This window comes from Oncorhynchus clarkii, chromosome 9, assembly GCF_045791955.1.
Source record: "Oncorhynchus clarkii lewisi isolate Uvic-CL-2024 chromosome 9, UVic_Ocla_1.0, whole genome shotgun sequence".
NCBI classification, from domain to species: domain Eukaryota; kingdom Metazoa; phylum Chordata; class Actinopteri; order Salmoniformes; family Salmonidae; genus Oncorhynchus; species Oncorhynchus clarkii.
This window is the reverse complement of record NC_092155.1, coordinates 28,484,367-28,508,240: the sequence shown is the minus strand read 5'-3', so window position 1 is coordinate 28,508,240 and position 23,874 is coordinate 28,484,367. Positions and strand designations below refer to the sequence as shown.

The 23,874-nt window shown below is 43.7% G+C and overlaps 1 protein-coding gene across 10 annotated transcripts in view; it reads right to left on the bottom strand.

Moving 5' to 3' along the window:
* Positions 1-23,874, bottom strand: part of LOC139416184 (uncharacterized) — a 67,977-nt gene that overhangs the window by 21,677 nt on the left and 22,426 nt on the right. For 3 of the 10 annotated variants that reach the window (XM_071164543.1, XM_071164549.1, XM_071164548.1), the window contains exons 8-16: positions 22,744-22,998; positions 19,302-19,532; positions 18,895-19,107; positions 13,499-14,179; positions 13,063-13,284; positions 12,707-12,766; positions 12,342-12,498; positions 7,637-8,161; positions 85-7,392 (exon numbers count right to left, since the gene is read on the bottom strand). In XM_071164543.1, coding sequence (XP_071020644.1) covers positions 85-7,392; positions 7,637-8,161; positions 12,342-12,498; positions 12,707-12,766; positions 13,063-13,284; positions 13,499-14,179; positions 18,895-19,107; positions 19,302-19,532; positions 22,744-22,998 — 9,652 coding nt within the window. The remainder of the gene's footprint in view (positions 1-84; positions 7,393-7,636; positions 8,162-12,341; positions 12,499-12,706; positions 12,767-13,062; positions 13,285-13,498; positions 14,180-18,894; positions 19,108-19,301; positions 19,533-22,743; positions 22,999-23,874) is intronic. The other 7 variants (XM_071164545.1, XM_071164544.1, XM_071164546.1 and 4 more) reach the window with 7 other exon arrangements.

Sequence of the window (23,874 nt, the reverse complement as noted above, 5' to 3'; positions counted from 1 at the left end):
GGCAGAGAAATGTGCTTTAAAGTCTCACAAAAGTGCCATAACGCAGATTTAGAATAGTCTGCTCTCCTACTCCCACTCACTCACCCTTTTTCTAGAACGCCCACTTCTTGCGCCTCATATCGGGTCTGAATGACCCCCTCTTCCTTGAGCCTCTCCAAAACTGAGCCATGTTTAAATTCTTGTTTGTTCTCATTCACCACTGATTCGATTCGTTTGGGTTTGTGGCTAAGCTCTGTTTGGCCCTCCTTGCAGTCATATATCTCCTCTGCCCATTCCATCCTTTCACCTCGACTTGACTGTTGATTTATAGACGAATCACTGTCGAGAGGCATTTGACAACGTGTCGATGGAAAGCCAGGGTCAATGGCCTCACTTGGGCAAGATGGCAACATAGACACTATTCCCTTCTCTAATTCATCATGAGTGGGTGCCAGAGACTGCACTGTTTTCTCTTTCAGTGACTTTTCCCAAAATGGCTTCTCCTCCACAGGACACTGATGAATTGGAGGATCCTCTTGGTTTTGCGTCTTTGTGGATGGAATTCCTTGGACATGTGTAACCATTGGGCAAGTTAACAAAAGACTGGGCATGTTTGGCTCTTGTTCTTCTATAGGCCATGGTGCTGATGGAAAGCCATGTATACTAGCGTCTTTTGGGCAAGATAGTAACATAGCTGCCATTCCTTTGGCATCATCTGCTCTACTGACTCCAATAGCTGGAATCTCTTTCTGTGTTTGCTGCCATAATGGTCCATCTTCCACAGCCCAGTTCTCTACTAAAACCTTATCTACTTTCTCTGGTTGTAAAGAGGGAAAGCCAGAGACTTTGGCAACATTGGAGCATGATGATTTAACTGTAGCAGTGATGTATTGCTTTGTCTTGGGTCTTGGGGCAGAGGGAAAACCAGGTATTTTGGCTTCTTCTGGACATGTTGGCTCCAGGGCCATCATATGTCTGTCAAACTCTTTGTCATCTTTTAATCTACTCATAACTGGGGATGAAAGTACAGTCACAGAGAGCCTCGCCTTCACTGGCTTCTCTAACAATGGCTTTTGGTCAGCTGGCCAACCCTTAACTGGATCCTGCTCTGCTAGTTCTATCTTTATGGATGGGAGCCCAATGACATTAGAAATGTTGGGGCAAGATAGCACAATATTCACCATACTTGGAAGCTTCTCTACAATGAGCTGTGACACAGATGGAAAGCCCGGACTTAGAGCAACACTTGCGCAGGATGGTACAAGAGATAACATTGCCTTTATCATGCGTGTGTCTCTGTAACAACAGTCTCCCTCAAATGGAGAGCATTCCAGAGTCTCCAGAGTATTAGCAACCCTCGTTGGTGGTGTCTCCCAGAGTACACTCTTGACTGTCGGCCAGCCCTCTACATAAGCGTGATCAGACATGACTGACTGTCTTGAAGGGAAACCAATTATACTAGAAACTTCCGGGCAAGATGGGGAAAGATTAGTCATGCATGGCTTTTTCTCGGCTTCAACATGAGCATCTTTTGCTCGTGGACCCGATGGGAAGTTAGTAAGGGTGGCTTTTTCTGGGCATGACAGCACAATACTTGTCAATATTTCTCTGTCTCTAAATGACATTTCCTCAGATGGACAAATCTGAAGAGATGGGAAACCTGGATTCAAAGCAACACATGGACATGATGGTATAAGAGATAACATTGCCTTTATCATGACTTTGTCTCTGTAACAACAGTCTCCCTCAAATGGAGAGCATTCCAGAGTATTAGCAACCCTAGTTGGTGATTTCTCCCAGACTACACCCTTGACCATCGGCCAGCCCTCTACATAACCATCATCCAACATGATCAATTGTCTTGAAGGAAAACCAATGATACGAGACACTTCCGGACAAGATGGGAAAAGGGAAGTCATGCATGGCTCTTTTTCTACTTCAACATGAGAGGCTTTGGCTTGTGGAGCCGATGGGAAGCCAGGAAGGGTGGCTTTGGCTGGGCATGATGGTACCATACTTGTCATTATTTCTCTGTCTCTGAATGACATATCCTCAACTGGAGAAAGCTGGAGATTAAGCCCCTCTCCTTTCCTCAACGATTTAACCCAAAATGTCTCCCTGTCAACATGCCAGCCATCATGTCCTGCCTTGGATGGACGTCTTGAGGGGAAACCTGAAGCCCTTGAATATTTCGGGCAGGTAGGCCATAGACATACCATGCTTGGGATCACCCTAATATGAGCCCTATCCGACTTGTGCCGTGACGATGAGGGAAAGCCTGGAATGGTGGCTTTTATTGGGCAAGGTGGTAACATAGACACCATAATTGTAATCATCGCTCTCTCTTTGAATGATAATGTTTGCACTGGACAAAAGGATAGTGTGCCTCTATTATTTAATGGCCTCTCCCACAGTGGCCTCTTGTCTACACACCAGCCATCTTTATCTGAATTGATAGGAAGTCTCGAAGGTAAGCCAGAAACTTTAGAAACTTTAGGACAAGTCTGCAGAAGACTGATCATGCTTGGTGTGTCTGCAAACGTCTTCGCCGGTACAGAGGGGAAGCCTGGATTCACAGATGCTTCAGGACAAGATGGCATCAAAGCAAACATTGCTTTCATTTTGTCAATGTCTTGCTTTGATCCGTCTTTTGGAAAAATGTCTTCCTTCTTCTGCAAGTGGTCAAACATAGGCTTGGGGTCAACAAACCACTTTAACGTTGTACCCCCCTCAGTGGATGCGAGACCCGGTAGGTTGGAAACGTTAGGGAACGTGGGAACAAGACTCAACCTATTGGGTTGTGGTGCAGATGGGAAGCCAGGGATCCGAGCAGCATGAGGGCATGATTGCCTCAAAGGAATGTTGATTTTCCTTTCCTCTTTGTCTGCTTTTGAGCTGTCAAAAATGACTTTCCTCTCCTTTGGTGGTCTCTTGTAAAATGGCCTCTCATCAACTACCCACCCTGTTTCCCTATTCCCCTCAATGGAGGGAAAACCTGGGAGACTAGAAGTTTTAGGGCAGGAGGGAACAATATGCATCATACTTGGTGTCTCCTCAGCCTTTTTGCGTGGTGCAGAAGGGAAACCAGGAATCATGGATGCTACTGGGCAACATGGCACCAAAGCAACCATTGCTTTCATTTTTTCAGTGTCTTCTTTTGGTCGGTCTTTTGGAAAAATGTCTTCTTCCTCTTCCTTCTTTTGCAAGTGTTCAAACATAGGCTTGGGGTCAACAAGCCACTCTAATGTTGTAGGCCCTTCAATGGATGCGAAACCTGGGAGACTGGAAACTTTTGGGCAAGCAGGAACAAGACTCAACATACTAAGATCTACCTCAGCTTTGGGATGTGGTGCAGAGGGAAAACCAGGAATCCTGGCCTTCTTCGGGCAAGATGGTAACATATCTACCATGTTATTTGTAACGTCTTCGTTGTCATGTGGCATTGCCTGTACCAAAGAAACTGTTATTTTCTTAAATGGCCTCTCCAAAAGTGTTATCCAGTTAGCATGCCAGACAACATTTTCAGACTTATGCAGATGTCTAGAAGGTAAACCAAACACTCTGGAAAATCTAGGACAAGTAGGCAGAAGGTTCATCATAATTGGCTCTTGCCTTGGTGCAGAGGGGAAGCCAGGAATACTGGCTGCTCTTGTGCAGGATGGTGTAAGAGCAAGCATGGTGCTGGCCATTTCACTATCATTATAGACTGTGCCAACATGATCTAATAATCCTGACCTTTTTCTTGGTGAAATGTTCAAATAATCTTTATCTACTGACCAATCTGGTGCCTGATTCAGATCCAAAGCTGGCAATCCAGAAACAGTCAATACCTTTGGGCAAGTAGGCACAAGATTCACCATACTTGGGGTTTCTACTGATCTCTGCCTTGGTGCAGAAGGGAAGCCAGGTACACTGGTTCTCCTGGGGCAAGATGGTACCATAGCTACCATATGTTTCAGATCTTTGTCTTTATCATGAGCTGGAGAAATGTCTAGAATTGGCACACCCCTTTCCCTCAACGGCTTCTCCCATAGTGGCACTCTGTCCACAAACCAATATTCATCTCTAGACCTGATTCGCTCTATAGAGGATAAACCAGAAACCTTAGAAAGTTTAGGGCAAGTAGTCAGAAGACTGATCATACTTGGTGTGTCTTCTAGCTTCGACTGTGGTGCAGAGGGGAAGCCAGGTATACTGGCCTTCCAGGGGCAGGATGGTGACAAAGCTACCATATTTTTCACAATTTCCGTATCATGATAGATTGTGTCAATATCGTCCAAATGGAACATTGATTCTCCTGGCCTTTCTCTAGATGGCAACAGTAACTCTTTATCAACTGGCCACTCTACTGTTTGTGTCTGTTCGATAGCTGCCAATCCAGGAACGCTAGATACCCTTGGACAATTTGGCATTATGTTAACCATACTTGGCTCTTGCCTTGGTGCAGATGGAAAGCCAGGGACACTAGCCTTCCTTGGGCAAGATGGTAACATGGCCACCATATTTTTCATTAGCTCATTGTCCTTGTGTGGCATTTCCTGCATTAGACATGCCATTCTCTTCCTCAATGGTCTCTCCAAGAGTGGCCTGCTGTTAGCATGCCACTCAACATTTGCAGACTTATTTGGCTGTTTGGAGGGTAAACCAGAAATTCTAGCCAGTCTAGGGCAAGTAGGCAGAAGGTTAACCATATTCGGCTCCTGCGTTGGTGCAGAAGGGAAGCCAGGAATACTGGCCTTCCTGGGGCAAGATGGTACCATAGCTACCATATGTTTTACCATATATGTTTCATGAGCTGGATACATTTGTTGAATCGTTACATCCAATTCCCTCAATGTCTTCTCCCAGATTGACATTCTGTCCACAATCCAATTTTCATGTCTAGACATTGTTGGGTGTTTGGAGGGTAAACCAGAAATTCTGGCCAATCTAGGGCAAGTAGGCAGAAGGTTAACCATGCTTGGTTCATGCCTTAATGCTGAGGCGATGCCAGGAATACTGGCTGCGTTTGGGCAGGATGGTTTCAGAGCTGCCATGTTTGTGACCACTTCACTATTATGATCGACTCTGCCATCATTCTCCAAATGGAACATTGATTCATCAGGCCATTCTCTGGGTGACAGTGACTTTTTGTCAACTGGTAATTCTACTATTTGTGTCTGTTCTATAGTTGCCAATCCAGGAACTTTAGATACCCTTGAACAAGTAAGCATTATGTTAACCATACTTGGCTCTTGCCTTGGTGCAGATGGGAAGCCAGGAATACTAGCCTTCCTTGGGCAAGTTGTCAACATGGCTACCATGTCTTTCAGAATTTCAGTGTCTTTGAATGCCATTTCCTGATCTTGTAAAAAAGGTCCTTCTCTTTTCTTCAATGGCTTCTCCCACAGTGGACTGCAGTCCACTTTCCAGTCAATATCATCTGAATTGTTTGGAAGTCTAGAGGGTAAACCAGGTACTCTGGGATGTTTATGGCAAGTAGGATGAAGACTGAAGATATTTGACTTTTGACTTGGCATAGATTCTACACCAGCTACACCAGCCTTTTCCAGGCAAGATGGTGAGAGAGGAACCACAAGTTCATTGTGCTCATATGACGTTGCATGTGCTACAGAAAGTGAAGGGATCAGCTCAACTGTTTTCCTCAATGGCTTTTCTATTATTGGCCGTCTGATAGCATGCCAGTAGTCAGGTTCTGACTCAGTTGGATGTCTAGAGGGTAAACCAGAAACTCTGGAAAGTTTAGGGCAAGTAGGAAGAAGATCATACTTCATGATCATTCTTGGGGATCCTAGCCTCTGCTTCAGTTTTGAAGGAAAGCCAGGAATACTGGCCTTCCTTGGGCACGATGGTAACATGGCTACCATATATTTCAACATTATTTTGTCTTTATATGCAATGGTAAGAGCTGAAGAAATTGGTTGAATCATCACATCCATTTTCCTTAATGGCTTTTCCCACAGTGGCTTTCTGTCCACAAGCCAATCAGCATCTCTAGAACTGATTTGCTGTTTGGAGGGTAAACCAGAAACCGTAGAAAGTCTAGGAGGGCATGTAGACAGAAGACTGGTCATACTTGGTGTGTCTACTAGCTTCTGCCTAGATGCAGAGGGTAAACCTGGAATTCTGGACTTATTCGGGCAAGATGGTAACATATCTACCATATTTTTGGTAAGTTCTTTGTCCTTTTGTCGCATTTCCTGCGCTACAGAAAGTGCTCTGTTCTTCATTGGTCTCTCCAAAATAGGCCTACTGTTAGCATGCCAGTCAACATTATCTGACTTAATTGGCAGTTTAGAGGGTAAACCAGAAACTCTGGCCATTAAAGGGCATGTAGGCAGAAGGTTAACCATATTCAGTTCAGATTCAGAAAACTTTCTTGTCCCAACATTGGACAATTTAGTAGGCTCTTGCATTGTTTCAGATGGGAAGCCAGGAATACTGGCTGTTTTGGGGCAGGATGGTTTAAGATCCACCATTTTCTTGACCTTTTCACTATCATTATAAACTGTGCCAACGTCCTCTAAACAGACCATCAATAATTCTACTTCTTTAGGTAACTTATTAAACAGAGCCTTTGTATCTACTGGCCAGTCTACTGTCTTTGCCGGGTCTATGGTTGGCAGTCCAGGAACTCTAGATACCCTTGGGCAAGTTGGCATTATGTTAACCATGCTTGGCACAACCTGAGCTTTGGGCCTTGGAACAGATTGAAAACCAGGAATAGTACTCTCACTTGGACAAAATGGGACAAGCACTACCATACGTTTCAACATTTCTTTGTCTCCATACACTTGGTCTAAAGCAATTGACGACGAAAGCTCAATAACCGTCTTCTCATCATGTGGTCTCTCCCATTTCAGCTTTTTATTCACACTCCAACCTACAGCCTCAGCCCCTTCAGTCTCCTTTGGTTTCCTAGAGGCCAAACCAGGTGCACTGGATACGCTTGTGCAAGTTGGCACTAGATTCACCAAACTTGGTTCCATTTGTGTTTTGGGTGGTGGCACTGGTCTTTCTGTTTTGGGTGGTGATGCTGGTCTTTCTGTTTTGGGTGGTGGTGCTGGTCTTTCTGTTTTGGGTGGTGGTGCTGGTCTTTCTGTTTTGGGTGGTGGTGCTGGTCTTTCTGTTTTGGGTGGTGGTGCTGAGGGGAACCCAGGAACACTGGCTACCCTTGGACAACTTGGCAACATGGCAGCCATACTTTCCATTACTTTCTGGTCCTCATCCAATGTTTCAGGGGCAGGGGTGATAATTGGTGTTCCTTTCAGGGGCTTCTCCCATAATGGACTTTTATCAATGGGCCATTCTTCGGGTCGGGCCTTATATCTGTTCCTAATCAATGTGGATGGGAAACCAGGGTAACTGGACACTTTTGGACAAGATGGCAGCGAGGCAGCCATACTTTTAGTTCTAAAGGGACAGGGGACACCAAGGATATATGTCAGAGGAAAGGTGCCAACTGGAAACTACAAAACATGTTCTTGTGTTTAAATAACTAGTGGGACCAACCCTTAATATTTATTGAAATGCAAACCTATAAGGTACATAAGTACTACATGTCTTCAGGACATGCTAACATGTTTTAGAACTAGTTGAATGACTGACACATTGAGGAACAGGGGTATGTAGTGATTGTGCACCATGCCACACTTACCCCCAATCCATGGGTACCCCTTGTTCTTTTGAACATCTTGAACCTCTTGTTGTTTTGGGAGAATATTTAGGAGCATCTTTCTTAGGGACCAGTGTCTGCCCCTGCTCTTTCTTTGGGTCTTTCTCCTTTGGCAGACCCCTCTGCGACACTCTGTACAGCCGTGTGGTCTGCAACTCAGTGCGGTGGGCGGGCGGGGCCATCATCCTCTGCTGCCCACTGGCTACTGTCACAATCTGTTCAGGCTCTGGTTTGGCTAACGGTGTCCCTATCTGCATGGACATCTTGTTCAAGTGACTCCTCGTTCTGTCAAGTGACTTCATGGATGTGACTGTGGGCTCAGGTAAGCCAGGCCTTTGCATGGGTGCAAAAGGGAGAGGTTGCTGGGGTGTTGGAACTGGGAGTGCCCTGATTGACCTCTCCTCTGCCTGACATTTTGCAATCGGTTTTGGCATCTCAAAATATTGGAGCCCCGGAACAGAGGGTGCTCGGGGGCTAAAGGGCAGGTGAGGGGTCATGCTCTCAGGTCTGAGGGACAAACAAATCAAGGTCAGAGTTCAGAGGTCAAGGGAGGGGGGGAGATTGCATCTCCATAGCAACAACGCAGTGAAAAGCAGGCAAGGTTCCCCATATCAAGCACGGTCAGAGGTGCTACTGTAAGGGCACAAGCACAATCTTTTACTTTAATTCTTTGGCATACTTCTAGAGTTAGCATACTACTAAATTGCACACAAAGTAGACAACCAGCAAGCGCTCAGTCAAAAAAAGCAAATCATGTACGACAATCACTGGGCCAAGACGAGCAGAGATCTCTCTATGTATTTAAAATGTTTACATTTTACCCTAATTTAACTAGGCAAGTAAGTTTTTAAGAACAAATTCTTATTTACAATGACGGCCTATTGCAACAGCATTGCAGCTTGAGGAAACTTGATACACTATAAATCTGCCTACCAGAAACTGATACAATCGCTTTGGCTTCACTATTGATAACCAGGTAGTTTCCAATGAATCACAATATTTCAGATGGATACATTGCTACAGTGGCCATGCATCCTGAGTGACAAAATATGTAGTTCTAGCTTTGCAGTGCCAAAGCAAACAAATGGTTATAATTACAACTTTTAGGAACACTGCCATGCTTCCAACAATTTCGCTTATATTTAACCAGGTAAGCTAGTTGAGAACATGTTCTCATTTACAACTGCGACCTGGCCAAGATAAAGCAAAGCAGTGCGACACAAACAACAACACAGAGTTACACACGGAATAAACAAGCGTACAGTCAATAACACAATAGAAAAAAAAGAAAGTCTATATACAGTGTGTGCAAATGGCGTGAGAAGGTAAGGCAATAAATAGGCCATAGTAGCGAAGTAATTACAATTTAGCAGATTAACACTGGAGTGATAGATGAGCAGATGATGATGTGCAAGTAGTGATACTGGTGTGCATCCTGTTTGCTGAGTAGAGTATTGGAAGCTATTTTGTAGATGACATCGCCAAAGTCGAGGATCGGTAGGATAGTCAGTTTTACTAAGGTAAGTTTGGTGGCGTGAGTAAAGGAGGCTTTGTTGCAAAATAGAAAGCCGATTCTAAATTTGATTTTGGATTGGAGATGTTTGATATGAGTCTGGAAGGAGAGTTTACAGTCTATCCAGACACCTAGGTATTTGTAGTTGTCCACATATTCTAGGTCAGAAGCATCCAGAGTAGTGATGCTAGTCGGGCGGGCGGGTGCGGGCAGCGAACGTTTAAGAGCAGTTGGAGGCCACGGAAGGAGTGTTGTATGGCATTGAAGCTTGTTTGGAGGTTAGTTAACACAATGTCCAAAGAAGGGCCAGATGTATAGAGAATGGTGTCGTCTGCGTAGAGGTGGATAAGGGAATCACCCGCAGCAGGAGCGACATTGTTGATATGTAGAGAGAAAAGATTCGGCCCGAAAATTGAACCCTGTGATACCCCCATAGAGACTGCCAGAGGTCTGGACAACAGGCGCTCCGATTTGACACACTGAACTCTGTCTGCGAAGTAGTTGGTGAACCAGGCGAGGCAGTCATTTGAGAAACCAAGGCTATTGAGTCTGCCGATAAGAATACGGTGATTGACAGTCGAAGGCCTTGGCCAGGTCGATGAAGACGGTTGCACAGTACTGTCTTTTATCGATGGAGGTTATGATATCGTGTAGTACCTTGCGCGTGGCTGAGGTGCACCCATGACCAGCTCGGAAACCGGATTGCACAGAGGAGAAGGTACGGTGGGATTTGAAATGGTCAGTAATCTGTTTATTAACTTGGCTTTCGAAGACTTTAGAAAGGCAGGGGAGGATAGATATAGGTCTATAACAGTTTGGGTCTAGAGTGTCACCCCCTTTGAAGAGGGGGATGACCGCGGCAGCTTTCCAATCTTTAAGGATCTCAGGTGATACGAAAGAGAGGTTGAACAGACTGGTAATAGGGGTTGCAACAATGGTGGCGGATAATTGAATCCTACAGACGAAGAACCATATATGTGACATTTACAAAAAAAAAGAGATTTACATGAACAATCATTATTGGACACCCTTTTTCTATAGTGAACCGGTTTCACAAGCTTTCCACGCGCTAATTAACAATAATTTTAAATTTAAAGATAGGCTCTCGTGGAATAACCGTTTATGTGCACCACTCAGAATGGACGGACAAGCGCACAACCTTTCTGTTGCTGATGAAAATCGCAGAAATGTGGGAAAGAAACGTAAAACAAAACTAAAAGAATGGAAAGACAGGCAAAGGAAGATCTTACGGGATGCGGGAAAACCCTATACAAATCGTAAGGGTCAAGAAAAAACTGGGAAAAGCTGTCCAAAAGAGGTATGTGGAAGAACCGTATATCAAACAATCAAGATAGCTAGCTATAGAGCACAGTAACTAACATGTATGTTGTGGGTTGTCTAATTTGTAACTATAGAGAAAACATATTAGTTAAAGTTCGTTGGCTAATAACTCATACATTATCGTTACAAATGTTATTGCTAGATTATAGAAGAAACATAGGTAGCTACTTTTTCTCGATCCACCGGATGATTCGACATGGCTACAGTAGCTAGCTAGTTATACTGTATCCTGCAGGGAAGAGCGTGTTCCACGACGTGCAGAAAGGAGTGTGGAAAGTGACTGATGAGCGCAAGCTGCATCTGTTCAACAGTTTCTACACTGTCCCATACGAGAAACAACAAGCGTTGATTCTCTCCGGCTTAGAACAGGTTAGAAATAAGACAAAACGCCTATTATTATAATAGCTATATTGAACACTTGCATAGTTTAACTTTGACAGTAATGATACGTACATTGACGTTAACTCTAAAAGTGCTGTGTTACACAATGGTGCAATACAAACTCATTCTGTGTATAGATTGGGAGTGTTTTGTAGTTCTATGGTATGTTCACATTGAGGGCTTCATTTTAAATGAGACTAAGATTTCATGACTCAACTTTTAAGAAAAGTAATCAGTGCTGAAGTTGATAGACCACCTTTAAATGAACCTCCATACAAATGAATTAACTACATATTGCATTTAAGTTATTTACATGAAGGGCATCTGTACTTGAAAGTACTTAAAACATCATATCAGGTGTTAAAAAAGGACATCTTACAAGAGTCATGCAAAATGTCACATATACTGTTCTTCCACAAACTGAAATCATCACTGGAGATATACTGTTCTTCCACATTCTTAAAATGAAAACGGCAATAAAAAAAGTATTTTTTGAAATAACAAAAAAATATAAATTGTTGTTGGAAGATATGGGTATGGTGAATTATTTGTCAACCATAAAACACCTAATGTGGTACACACAATTAATAATATAAAAATAACTGATTATCTTAAAATGGAAAAATTGTCACATATATGGTTCTTCGTCTGTAGGATTCAATTTTAGAAAGAGAGGGTCCAAATTGTCTAGCCCAGCTGATTTGTATGGGTCCAGGTTTTGCAGCTCTTTCAGAACATCTGCTATCTGGATTTGGGTGAAGGAGAAGCTGGGGGAGGCTCGGGCAAGTAGCTGCGGGGGGTGCAGAGCTGTTGGCCGGGTTAGGGTAGCCAGGAGGAAAGCATGGCCAGGCATAGAGAAATGCTTATTGAAATTTTCGATTATCATGGATTTATCGATGTTGACCGTGTTACCTAGCCTCAGTGCAGTGGTGTTGATGCAATGTTGATCGCAGACAGCACAAGATTTTTGTGCAATAACACGACAGCTGCCTTAGACTCAAACACAACTCACTCAGACAGTTATCCAAGACACTGTATCTATGTCACCATTATAACTAATAAGAAGAGTACACAGACTACAGCAAAACTAGGAAAACCACAGCATTGACAAGAAGAATTGTTACACAAGACATTTCCTTGAAGTCGGATGGTTACTGTATTCCTGACCTACCACTAAATAGTTTTAGGCCTTTTCAAGTTAGTATGAATGTGAAATTCACTCGTCACAGTTATCAATACGTTCAATTTACCATACTGTTGTCTTTCAAAGTAGCCTTTACTGTGTCATCTTACTGACAAAACTCCATCATGCAAAAAAATAACAACAAAAAAACAGACCATGCTCACCATCGACATTGAATGAAGATGTTCAGGTTAAAACCAAACCAGCCATTCCAAGCATAAATAATGAGCACCACCCCCTGTAGCTGTGTAACCTTTGAATTCACTCACCCTGCCGTTCCCTGGACAACCTCCATTCCAAACATTGAGTCTGCGCCCCATCTTCTCGCATAAGCTCTTGTCTCAAAGGGCTTAGCCAATGGGTCAAGTGAGGATGTTGATGGGTCTGGCCTCTGATTGGCAATACTGATCATTCCAGCAGTGCGGGCTAGAAGGGATGACAGAGGAGAACATCATGAAGATTAATCTGACGGCATCAGTACACACCGTCTTGGCTGTGGGGCCAAATCCTGACTTGAAGATCTGAGCCCTATAATTTTAAGTTAAGTACACAGTTCTCAAGTTAGGATTTGTCCCTGTGTATAGATTTAGGGATGTTCCTAAAAGGCATTGTGGTTGCTTAAGGTCCTACTCACTGGGAGTTGTGGCAGTGGTGTATTCTTCCTCTGTCAGAGTGCTCAACTGCCTCTGAAACTCTAGAAGGGAAAAGACAGGACAAGGTTAGACTTGATTATCTTAACGGGAGAGTTAGCTTGGCAGCCGTGACGTGATCAATAACCAACAACGAATGAAGGAAACACATTTAATGCTAACCTAAAATTCGTACAATCAACAACAATTAGCAAGAGACTGTTTACAACCAAAACAACTCGCTAGGGGCCAAGTGTTCTCGTGTGAAGATTGACAAGGGAATACATGTTATCATCATAGCTTTCTATCATGAATGTCCCCATTATTAAACATGAGGACATTGTCGCCTCAGGTTGTATACCTATCTCTTGGGGAGTAGTGACTGGTGCTGGGAGGGGGGCAGTGCGGACTTGAGTCTGAGAGCCAGCAGAGAGCACAGGAGAAGGAACAGGATAGGGGGTGAGAAGAGAGGGTGAGTGGGGGAGCTCCAGAGGAGGGGAGACCAGCCTCTTCAAATTGGGGTGGACCATGGTGGGAACCACCTGGTGCATCCATTCTGCAGTCTGGAGCGCAGCAGGGGGGACTGAGGTTGACAGTGAGAAAGAGAGAGAAAAGAGAGGACACATGGAAGACAAGGAAAGAAAGAACAGGGGGGAGAAGGAGAAGGGAGGAAAGAGGAAAGAATTTGATTCATAAGCGTTTCAACCAGTTTGGATCAAAGTACAATTGTGTAGACTGGTTAGGCAAGCATTTCTCCAATGTCCATGCTTTGGGCTCAATCTCACTGAGATCTGTACCTGACTGGGAGACAGTGGCAGAAGCAGGATCTGCATCACACGGAGAAGCGCCGATAGCATGAGGGGAGGGACCAGGAGCAGGGTCATAACATTGGGCAGCGGTGTAGTCAGACGCAGTAAGAAGCCCAGGGGTGGGAACAGTGGGATCAGAGGAAAGATCAGGGGTAGAGGATAGGGAAGGGTCAGGGGTGGCGGTTGGGGCAAGGGCTGGGTCATCAGAGGTAATGGGAGTAGGGTTAACATCAATGGGAGTGGATGAGGAAGAATCAGAGACGATGGCCAGCGCAGAAGCAGGGGTGAGGACAGGAACATCAGAGCCAGAGGAGGTTACGAGGGGGGGGGATGAGGACACAAGAGTGCGGTAAGGTGCTCCAATTGGGTCAGATGCGTAATCAGGGGTGGGAAGAGAGGAGGATGCAGGAGATGAGGCTAGCACAGGGGGAGGTAAGGGGAGCGGAGACTGCAACATGGAAGAATGGGACACATCAAGGGAGAATGACATGTAGGAATCAAGCTGAGAGAAAGCAGGATTACATGGTGTCTCCATGGTCCGCTTTGTCTGCTCTAGGGTCACAGGCTCCACTGGGTCAGGGGGAGAGGGGTGCAGAAATTTGGGGGAGAGGGCTGGCTGGGCCAGAGGGGCCTGGGATTTGGGCGGTCTCCATTCACTCTGCCAGGGTACTGTGAGGGAGGGATGAGAAGGGGTAGAATGGAGGGAGGGAGAGGAAACAAGGGATTAACATAAGGCACAAGTTTGAGAGAAAGAGGGACAGGAGAGAGGAGAATAGGGAGAAATAGAGGGATGGTATATGGGTGGTAAGAAAAGATATTGGAATAGAAAGGGTATTCAGATTGGAATAAACAGAGGGAGAGAAAACAGTCAACAGGATAGTCCCTACGTTGTCTGATATACAGGAGTAACATACGTAGTGATGTGGGGAACCCTACTGCACATGATTTAGGCTACATGCAATGTTCCCTCTAAGTTGCGCACTGGACTGCAGCCCAGAAGAAACATCAGCCTGCCCAGAAAAGGATGAGATTGAACTTCACTCAACTTTCTAGTTTCCCCTTTAGTTAACAATATCAACGTTTCGCTCAACTGAGGGAATTATGATCGAATCAAATCGTTTTTTTGTTTGTCTGTTACATTGAAAGTGATGCATGCATATGTATTCACCCACTTTGCTATGAAGCCCCTAAATAAGATCTAGTGCAACCAATTACCTTCAGAAGTCACATAATTAGTTAGATTGCACACAGATGGACTTTATTTAAGTGTCACATGATCTGTCACATGATCTCAGTGTATATATACAGTGCCTTGCGAAAGTATTCGGCCCCCTTGAACTTTGCGACCTTTTGCCACATTTCAGGCTTCAAACATAAAGATATAAAACTGTATTTTTTTGTGAAGAATCAACAACAAGTGGGACACAATCATGAAGTGGAACGACATTTATTGGATATTTCAAACTTTTTTAACAAATCAAAAACTGAAAAATTGGGCGTGCAAAATTATTCAGCCCCTTTAAGTTAATACTTTGTAGCGCCACCTTTTGCTGCGATTACAGCTGTAAGTCGCTTGGGGTATGTCTCTATCAGTTTTGCACATCGAGAGACTGACATTTTTTCCCATTCCTCCTTGCAAAACAGCTCGAGCTCAGTGAGGTTGGACGGAGAGCATTTGTGAACAGCAGTTTTCAGTTCTTTCCACAGATTCTCGATTGGATTCAGGTCTGGACTTTGATTTGGCCATTCTAACACCTGGATATGTTTATTTTTGAACCATTCCATTGTAGATTTTGCTTTATGTTTTGGATCATTGTCTTGTTGGAAGACAAATCTCTGTCCCAGTCTCAGGTCTTTTGCAGACTCCATCAGGTTTTCTTCCAGAATGGTCCTGTATTTGGCTCCATCCATCTTCCCATCAATTTTAACCATCTTCCCTGTCCCTGCTGAAGAAAAGCAGGCCCAAACCATGATGCTGCCACCACCATGTTTGACAGTGGGGATGGTGTGTTGCTTTTACGCCAAACATAACGTTTTGCATTGTTGCCAAAAAGTTCAATTTTGGTTTCATCTGACCAGAGCACCTTCTTCCACATGTTTGGTGTGTCTCCCAGGTGGCTTGTGGCAAACTTTAACCGACACTTTTTATGGATATCTTTAAGAAATGGCTTTCTTCTTGCCACTCTTCCATAAAGGCCAGATTTGTGGAATATATATATATATATATAAGCAATATATAGATTGTTGTCCTATGGACAGAGTCTCCCACCTCAGCTGTAGATCTCTGCAGTTCATCCAGAGTGATCATGGGCCTCTTGGCTGCATCTCTGATCAGTCTTCTCCTTGTATGAGCTGAAAGTTTAGAGGGACGGCCAGGTCTTGGTAGATTTGCAGTGGTCTGATACTCCTTCCATTTCAATATTATCGCTTGCACAGTGCTCCTTGGGATGTTTAAAGCTTGGGAAATATTTTTGTATCCAAATACGGCTTTAAACTTCTTCACAACAGTATCTCGGACCTGCCTGGTGTGTTCCTTGTTCTTCATGATGCTCTCTGCGCTTTTAACGGACCTCTGAGACTATCACAGTGCAGGTGCATTTATACGGAGACTTGATTACACACAGGTGGATTGTATTTATCATCATTAGTCATTTAGGTCAACATTGGATCATTCAGAGATCCTCACTGAACTTCTGGAGAGAGTTTGCTGCACTGAAAGTAAAGGGGCTGAATAATTTTGCACGCCTAATTTTTCAGTTTTTGATTTGTTAAAAAAGTTTGAAATATCCAATAAATGTCGTTCCACTTCGTGATTGTGTCCCACTTGTTGTTGATTCTTCACAAAAAAATACAGTTTTATGTCTTTATGTTTGAAGCCTGAAATGTGGCAAAAGGTCGCAAAGTTCAAGGGGGCCGAATACTTTCGCAAGGCACTGTACAGCTGCTCTGAAAGGCCCCAGAGTCTGCAACACCACCAAGCAAGCAGCACCATGAAGACCAAGGAGCTCTCCAAACAGGTCAGGGAAAAAAGTTGTGGAGAAGTACAGATCACGGTTGGGTTGTAAAAATATATCTGACACTTTGAACATCCCACCGAGTACCATTAAATTCATTATTAAAAAATGGAAAGAATATGGCACCACAATAAACCTGCCAAGAGAGAGCCTCCCACAAAAACTCACAGACCAGGCAAGGAGGGCATTAATCAATGAGGCAACAAAGAGACCAAAGATAACATTGAAGGAGCTACAAAGCTCCACAGCGGAGATTGGAGTATCTGTCCATACGACCACTTTAAGCCGTACACTCCACAGAGCTGGGCTTTACGGAAGAGTGGCCAGAAAAAAAGCCATTGCTTAAAGAAAAAAAATAAGCAAACACGTTTGGTTTTCGCCAAAAGGCATGTGGGAGACTCCCCAAACATATGGAAGAAGGTACTCTGGTCAGATGAGACTAAAATGTAGCTTTTTGGCCATCAAGGAAAATGCTATGTCTGGCGCAAACCCAACACCTCTTATCACCCCGAGAACTCCATCCCCACAGTGAAGCATGGTGGTGGCAGCATCATGCAGTGGGGATGTTTTTCATCGGCAGGGGCTGGGAAACTGGTCAGAATTGAAGGAATGATGGATGCCGCTAAATACAGGGAAATTCTTGAGGGAAACCTGTTTCAGTCTTCCAGAGTTTTGAGACTGGAACAGAGGTTCACTTTCCAGCAGGACAATGACACTAAGCATACTGCTAAAGCACCCATTGGTTTAAGTGTTTTCAATCCAATTGAGAATCTGTGGCATGACTTAAAGATTTGTCACGACTTACGCTGAAGTTGGTCCCTCTCCTTGTTCGGGCGGCGTTCGGCGGTTGACGTCACCGACCTTCTAGCCATCGCCGATCCACTTTTCATTGGTTTTGTCTTCCATCACACCTGGTTCCAATTCCATCAATTTCATGTTGTGTATTTAACCCTCTGTTCCCCCCCATGTCCTTGTCCGTAATTGTTTGTTGTAGTGCTTGTGCACGGTATGCTGGTATTTACCTTTTTTTTTTACCCATTTATTTTGTATTATTCTGTTGACGGTGGTTTATGGTTATTAAACACAACCGTTGTAAATCAGTGTAATTGCTGCAAAAGGTGTCTCTACAAAGTATTAACTTTGGGGGGGGGGTGAATAGTTATGCACGCTCAAGTTCAAAAAATGTTGTCTTATTTCTTGTTTGTTTCACAAGAAAAAATATTTTGCATCTTCAAAGTGGTAGGCATGTTGTGTAAATCAAATGATACAAACCCCCCCAAAATAAATGTTTATTCCAGGTTGTAAGGCACCAAATAGGTAAAATGCCAAGGGGGTGAATACTTTCGCAAGCCACTATATAGCACATTTCTAGTCAACAATGGGAGAGTGGTTGCTTCCTACAAAAGCACAAAATGTGTGCAATTCTAGCCATCTTTGAAAAGCGAGTCAGGTAAAGAGCTTTTTTTAAAAGAATATAGTTGAATAGCCCTGACATAGCCTTTCCACTCCCTATTTAATCTTGCTCTTATGACTGACTGGTTTAGAACCAGGTCCCATGCATCTCATAAGACTGTGTTAGCCCCTGGTTCGAACCCAGTCAGTCACAAAAGCAAGATTGTATAGGGAGTGAAAAGGGTATCCTTAGAAGGGCTATGAGAGGGCTATTCAACTATTCAGCCAAATTGCTGTTTTTGTGACAATCGTTTCTGACGTGTCCTGCATGGCCTGTGATCATCATAGATGGGAACAGAAGGTAAATAAATGTTAAATAAAGGTTAAATAAAATAAAAAATGAAATAATTAAAATAAATGTTCCAGAGAGTCTAAGCTTTCAGGAATGGAATCCTAATAGCTTATAGCTAGAGCCAAATTCATAGGAAGAAAACAAATTCAGAAACTGCCAAAAACTTCTGGCTACCAGAGAGAGCGTTTGATTCTATCTGTGCTCCTCCACATTTCCTGGCTGGCAAAGTACCAGGATGTTGTCTCTGGTTTTGAATCTGAACTGAATTTGAAAACTGGAGAAGTTAAATATATGAAACTTGAATATATAGTTTTTAAACTTGATACACAGACAATGAATGAAATATCTTCCATATTGAAACTGAATATATAAATATTGAATTTGAATATTAAATTAAATTGTAATTGAATTATTTTACTGAATTAAATATTCATTCAATTCAGTTTCAGATCATGAAATACAAGTCCAATTTATGAATTAAATGATTACATTTGTGCATTACAAATTCAAAAATATTACATTTCAATTCAATATCCTAATACAAATTCAAAATGTTGGAATTTAAATATCATTTCTGTTGGCACTGAAATCACTCCATATGCTTTTGCCTTATGCCTGTGTCGTACCTGTCTCAGGGGCTGAGGGCAGGCTGGTAGGCCTAGTGAGGGCAGAGCCCGGCTCTGCCAGGGAGGTGATGTATGCTTTGGGCCGACAGGGGACAGGAAGGGGCTGGGAAGTAGGAGGGGAGGTGCCGATAGTGGTGGAAGAGAAGGAGGAGGATGAGAAGGAAGGGACGCTCTGGGGTCTCCAAGCACTGGTGCGAGCAGCAGCATAGGTGGCTGAGAGAAGAGAGGAGGATGGAAAGAAGAATGTGGGGGGTAGAGAAGATGAAAGGAAAGAGGATGGTGATGAACAGCAACTACAGACAAAAGAGATAACTTACAGAATCAAAGACAAATTGCATCCATGCAGTAAATTGAAATGAATGACAAATGCCTTGAAACTATCCCATCAATTTCTGTGCATGCAGTACCTGTCTGTGGAATATCAGAGAAAGAGGGAGGTGGAAAGACAGATGGGGCAGAGGGTGAAGAGGAGAGAGGAGAGGTGGAAGAGGAGGAAGGCCCAGTGAAGGAGGCTGAGAGGGGTCTTGATGGAGAGAAGGTGGGGAGACCAGGGGCCACACGGCCCTCAGCAAGACTGGCAGGGTCAAGGGCCGGGTCAGTCTGGAAGCCACAGGGCCTCCGGCCTACAGATATGGGCACTGAGAGAAAACGGTAGAGGAGAGAGTAGAGGAAGAAAGAGAGGAGTGAAGGAAAAGGGAGAGGGCAGACAGTGAGAAACAGAAAGCATAGTAAAGAGGGGTTGAGAAATTAGAATCAAGCTTGACCAGTGCAGAGAGTAGAACAATTGTGTCATTCAGCATGGCTAAATGTAAAAAATTTAAAAAAAATCAATGTAAAAAAGAACATGCTTTCTCTTGAAACTGGCCTGAGTAAACTAAACTACTCCACAACTATTAACTGTGATCTCACTTCCCTAGCAACAGTCATGGACCAACGCCAGAAACCATAAATACAGTATGACACCGCTTTGATGAAGAAACTCACTGCGAGCTAAGGCAGTTGCTATGGAAATTAAGCAATTACCTCTGGCAATCTCTGCAATAAACATGTAATGCCTGGCATTTCGATCAGTGTAGAAAATAATTATTCCAGACCCCTGTGTGTCTCTAGAAACTCAAGATAATTCAGGACATTCAGTTCATTCCTCAAGGAATGTGTCGACATGTTTTTCCCAATCTTGCTATAGCTTTACTGACGTAAACAGCAGGGGGTGCTTCAGACCATAGAAAGATACAGTCAGGTCCAAAATGTTTGGCACCCTTGATAAAGATGAGCAAAGAAGATTGTAAATAATGAATAATACAAATACTGAGCTATATATATGCTCAAAACAATGGGAAATGTATATTATTTTATACTAATACAATTGCTCAGAGAAAGAGAGTTTGTTTAACAAGTAATTCACTTTTTTTCTAAAAAAGATAAGGGTCAAAATGATTGGCAGCCCTGTTTTCAATACATTTCTATAGACGGGTTGGTCAAAAGCAACACGTGCCCATCTCTGGGGCAAAACAGATGGGGTTGTCTTAGACTCATGACAACATATAACCTATATTTCTGTCACACCCTGATCTGTTTCACCTGTCTTTGTGCTTGTCTCCACCCCCCTCCAGGTGTCACCCATCTTCCCCATTATCCCCAGTGTACTTATACCTGTGTTCTCTGTTTGTCTGTTGCCAGTTCGTTTAGTTTTTCGTCAAGCCTACCAGCGGTTTTTCCCCAGTGTACTTATACCTGTGTTCTCTGTTTGTCTGTTGCCATACTTGATACTCTTTATCTTTGTGTAACGCTCATCGTTGCATGAAGAAGGAGTGGACCAAGGCGCAGCGTGGTACGTGTTCATGATCATTTATTTTAACTGAACACTGAGACAAAATGGAACAAAACGAAAGTTCTGTCTGGTGCAGACACAAAACAGAAAACAACTACCCACAAAACACAGGTGGGAAAAAGCTGCCTAAGTATGATTCTCAAGGCCTCCCGGGTGGCGCAGTGGTTAAGGGCGCTGTACTGCAGCGCCAGCTGTGCCATCAGAGTCCCTGGGTTCGCGCCCAGGCTCTGTCGTAACCGGCCGCGACCGGGAGGTCCGTGGGGCGACGCACAATTGGCCTAGCGTCGTCCGGGTTAGGGAGGGCTTGGTCGGTAGGAATGTCTCATCGCGCACCAGCGACTCCTGTGGCGGGCCGGGCACAGTGCGCGCTAACCAAGGTTGCCAGGTGCACGGTGTAGCCTCCGACGCATTGGTGCGGCTGGCTTCCGGGTTGGATGCGCGCTGTGTTAAGTTGTGTATCGGAGGATGCATGACTTTCAACCTTCGTCTCTCCCGAGCCCGTACGGGAGTTGTAGCGATGAGACAAGATAGTAGCTACTACAACAATTGGATACCATGAAATTGGGGAGAAAAAGGGGTAAAAATTCACACAAAAAAAAATAATAATAATAGGATTCTCAATCAGAGACAACGATAGACAACTAGCTGCCTCTGATTGAGAACCACACCTGGCCAAACACAAAGAAATAGAAAACATAGAAATAAAGAAACTAGAATGCCCACCCTAGTCACACCCTGGCCTAACCAAAATAGAGAATAAAAGCCTCTCCCAGGGCGTGACACTGTGCTTATGGACTGCTATTTTCAATTCAAAGAGCTCTAATTTCATGTCATCCAGCAAATGACGCCTAAAGTTTGCTGAGTTCTGCATATGCAGAAAAAAACCCATTACATAAATATGGTGGTGGCTCTTTGATGTTATGGGGCCTTTGTAAAGGTCAACGGGATCATGAACTTTACCCAGTACCAGGACATTTTAGCCAAAAACTTAGTTGCTTCTACAAGGAAGCTGAAACTTGTCTGGAAGTGGATGTTCCAGCAAGACAATAACACCAAGCACACATCAAAACCAACAAAGAAATGGTTAATTGAACAGAAAACCTTTTGCAATGGACATCTAGGTCTCTGGACTTGAACCCCATCGATGTGGTTTGAATTGAAGAGGTCAGTCCATAAACACCGATGAAGGATATCAAGGATCTGGAAAGGTTCTGTATGGAGGAATGGTCTAAGATCCCTCCCAATGTCGTCTCCCATCTCAAAACATTTTAGAAAAAGTCTCGTTATCCTCGCCGTTATCCTCGCAAGGTGAGATATTGAAAGCAATTGAAAACGGGTGCAAATCATTTTGAGCCCGATCTTTTATAGAAAAAAGCTTACTTGTTAAACAAAATCTCTTTCTCTGAGCAATTCTATTAGTATAAAATAATATAATTTCCAAAAAATTTAGAATATAGCTCAGTATTTGTATTTATTTTATACAGTCTTTTTTTGCCCATCTTTCTCAAGGGTGCCAATAATTTTGGACCTGACTGTACATGGCATAACATGGTAATGACCCCTTTACTGTGTTCCCGTGAGTCAGAATACCCAAACAACAAAACTCAAAGAATCAAACATTTGGGTATCCCTCCTTACCTTGAGTAAAAGCTGCTACTTGACCTTTTAGTTATTACAATAGGGGTAGCCTATGATTAAAGCTGTAATCCGTACTTGGTGAAACTGCCACGTCCGTTTGTGATGTTACATCAACAAAGTAAATTCAAAACAAGACAGTCCCCCCCCCCCTCAGACATCATTGCACGTGCGATAGAACAGCAGAGTATGTACTGCAAAAACATTTTTTACCACGATGCTGGATGCTCATCTCCTACGTTTCACCATCAAAACAATAACAAATGTGCTGGGGGCGAACAGTTGCGCTGTTTCACCTTGTGCGGATTTCAGCTTGAAATGTATTTAGTTCAGCTTTATCACTGTGAATCAGTCTGTCTGTAAGTCAGTCAGTCTGCCGGTACCTGAGCCAGCAGCGGGCTGGAAGATTTTGGGCAGTGCAGGTGGGTGGGCGCGGACAAAGGCTGGCACTTGGTAGGCATAGGGGGAGGGTCGTGGCTGCTGAGCGGTGCCCGCGGGGCCAGTGGTGAGTCGGGAGTGGGCGGCAGGGGCGGGAGGCAGGGCGGAGGGGTCGAGGGGTACGGGCAGAGGGGGGCGTGACAGAAGTGAGATGGTAGACACAGTGCCAGATGAGCTACTCCAATCCATCTTACTGGCAGCTGGGTGAGAGATGAGGATGGGGTGGGAGGGAGGGGAGGCGATGGGCAGAAAAAGGAAGATGGAAAAGAGAGTAGGAGCAAAGGATAAAAGTGAGGACAGATGCAGGAGAAAACAGAATAGAACAGCAGGGAAAGTAGAGAAAGAAAGTGGTGTAAAAAAAAAATGGACCAAAGAGATGAGAAGATAAGTGAGATTCAGTTGAGGAAGAGAAGAGAGGGGAAACAGAAGTGAAAATAGAAGGGAAGAGGAAGTGAGAAAAGGGAAGAGGGGAAGATTGAAAGCATATAAGCAATGGAGAGTGATAGTACTTGGATACTCATACCATACAGTCAAACTGTACAGTTGCTTGAATTCCCGTTTTTTCACACTGTAACTCTTCATTATCAATGATTAAACCCTACTCCAATTTCTATGTGCCAGGGACAATAATTATTGGTTAGGCCCCAGCATTCAGTCCCACATTTTAATTACAGTACATTTGATACTGTACATGAGAAGAATTTAAAATAAAAAAGCTCAGCTCCTATGGACACCTTAGGACTCTGTATTGTGTAACCATACATTTTAACATCTATCAGATTCCATCACTTCAAACAGTGATTTAAACGACTGGTCATTTGTTTGCTTATTTTACCCTTGCAGAGAGTATCTGATTTAATATGAGAATGTAATGAGGTATACAACTTCATTTGAAACCTAATTGTCTAATATCCATTCGGTTTAATACAGAGGGAAAAAAGTATTTGATCCCCTGCTGATTTTGTACGTTTGCCCACTGACAAAGAAATTATCCGTCTTTAATTTCAATGGTAGGTTTATTTGAACAGTGAGAGACAGAATAACAACAAAAAAATCCAGAAAAACGCATGTCAAAA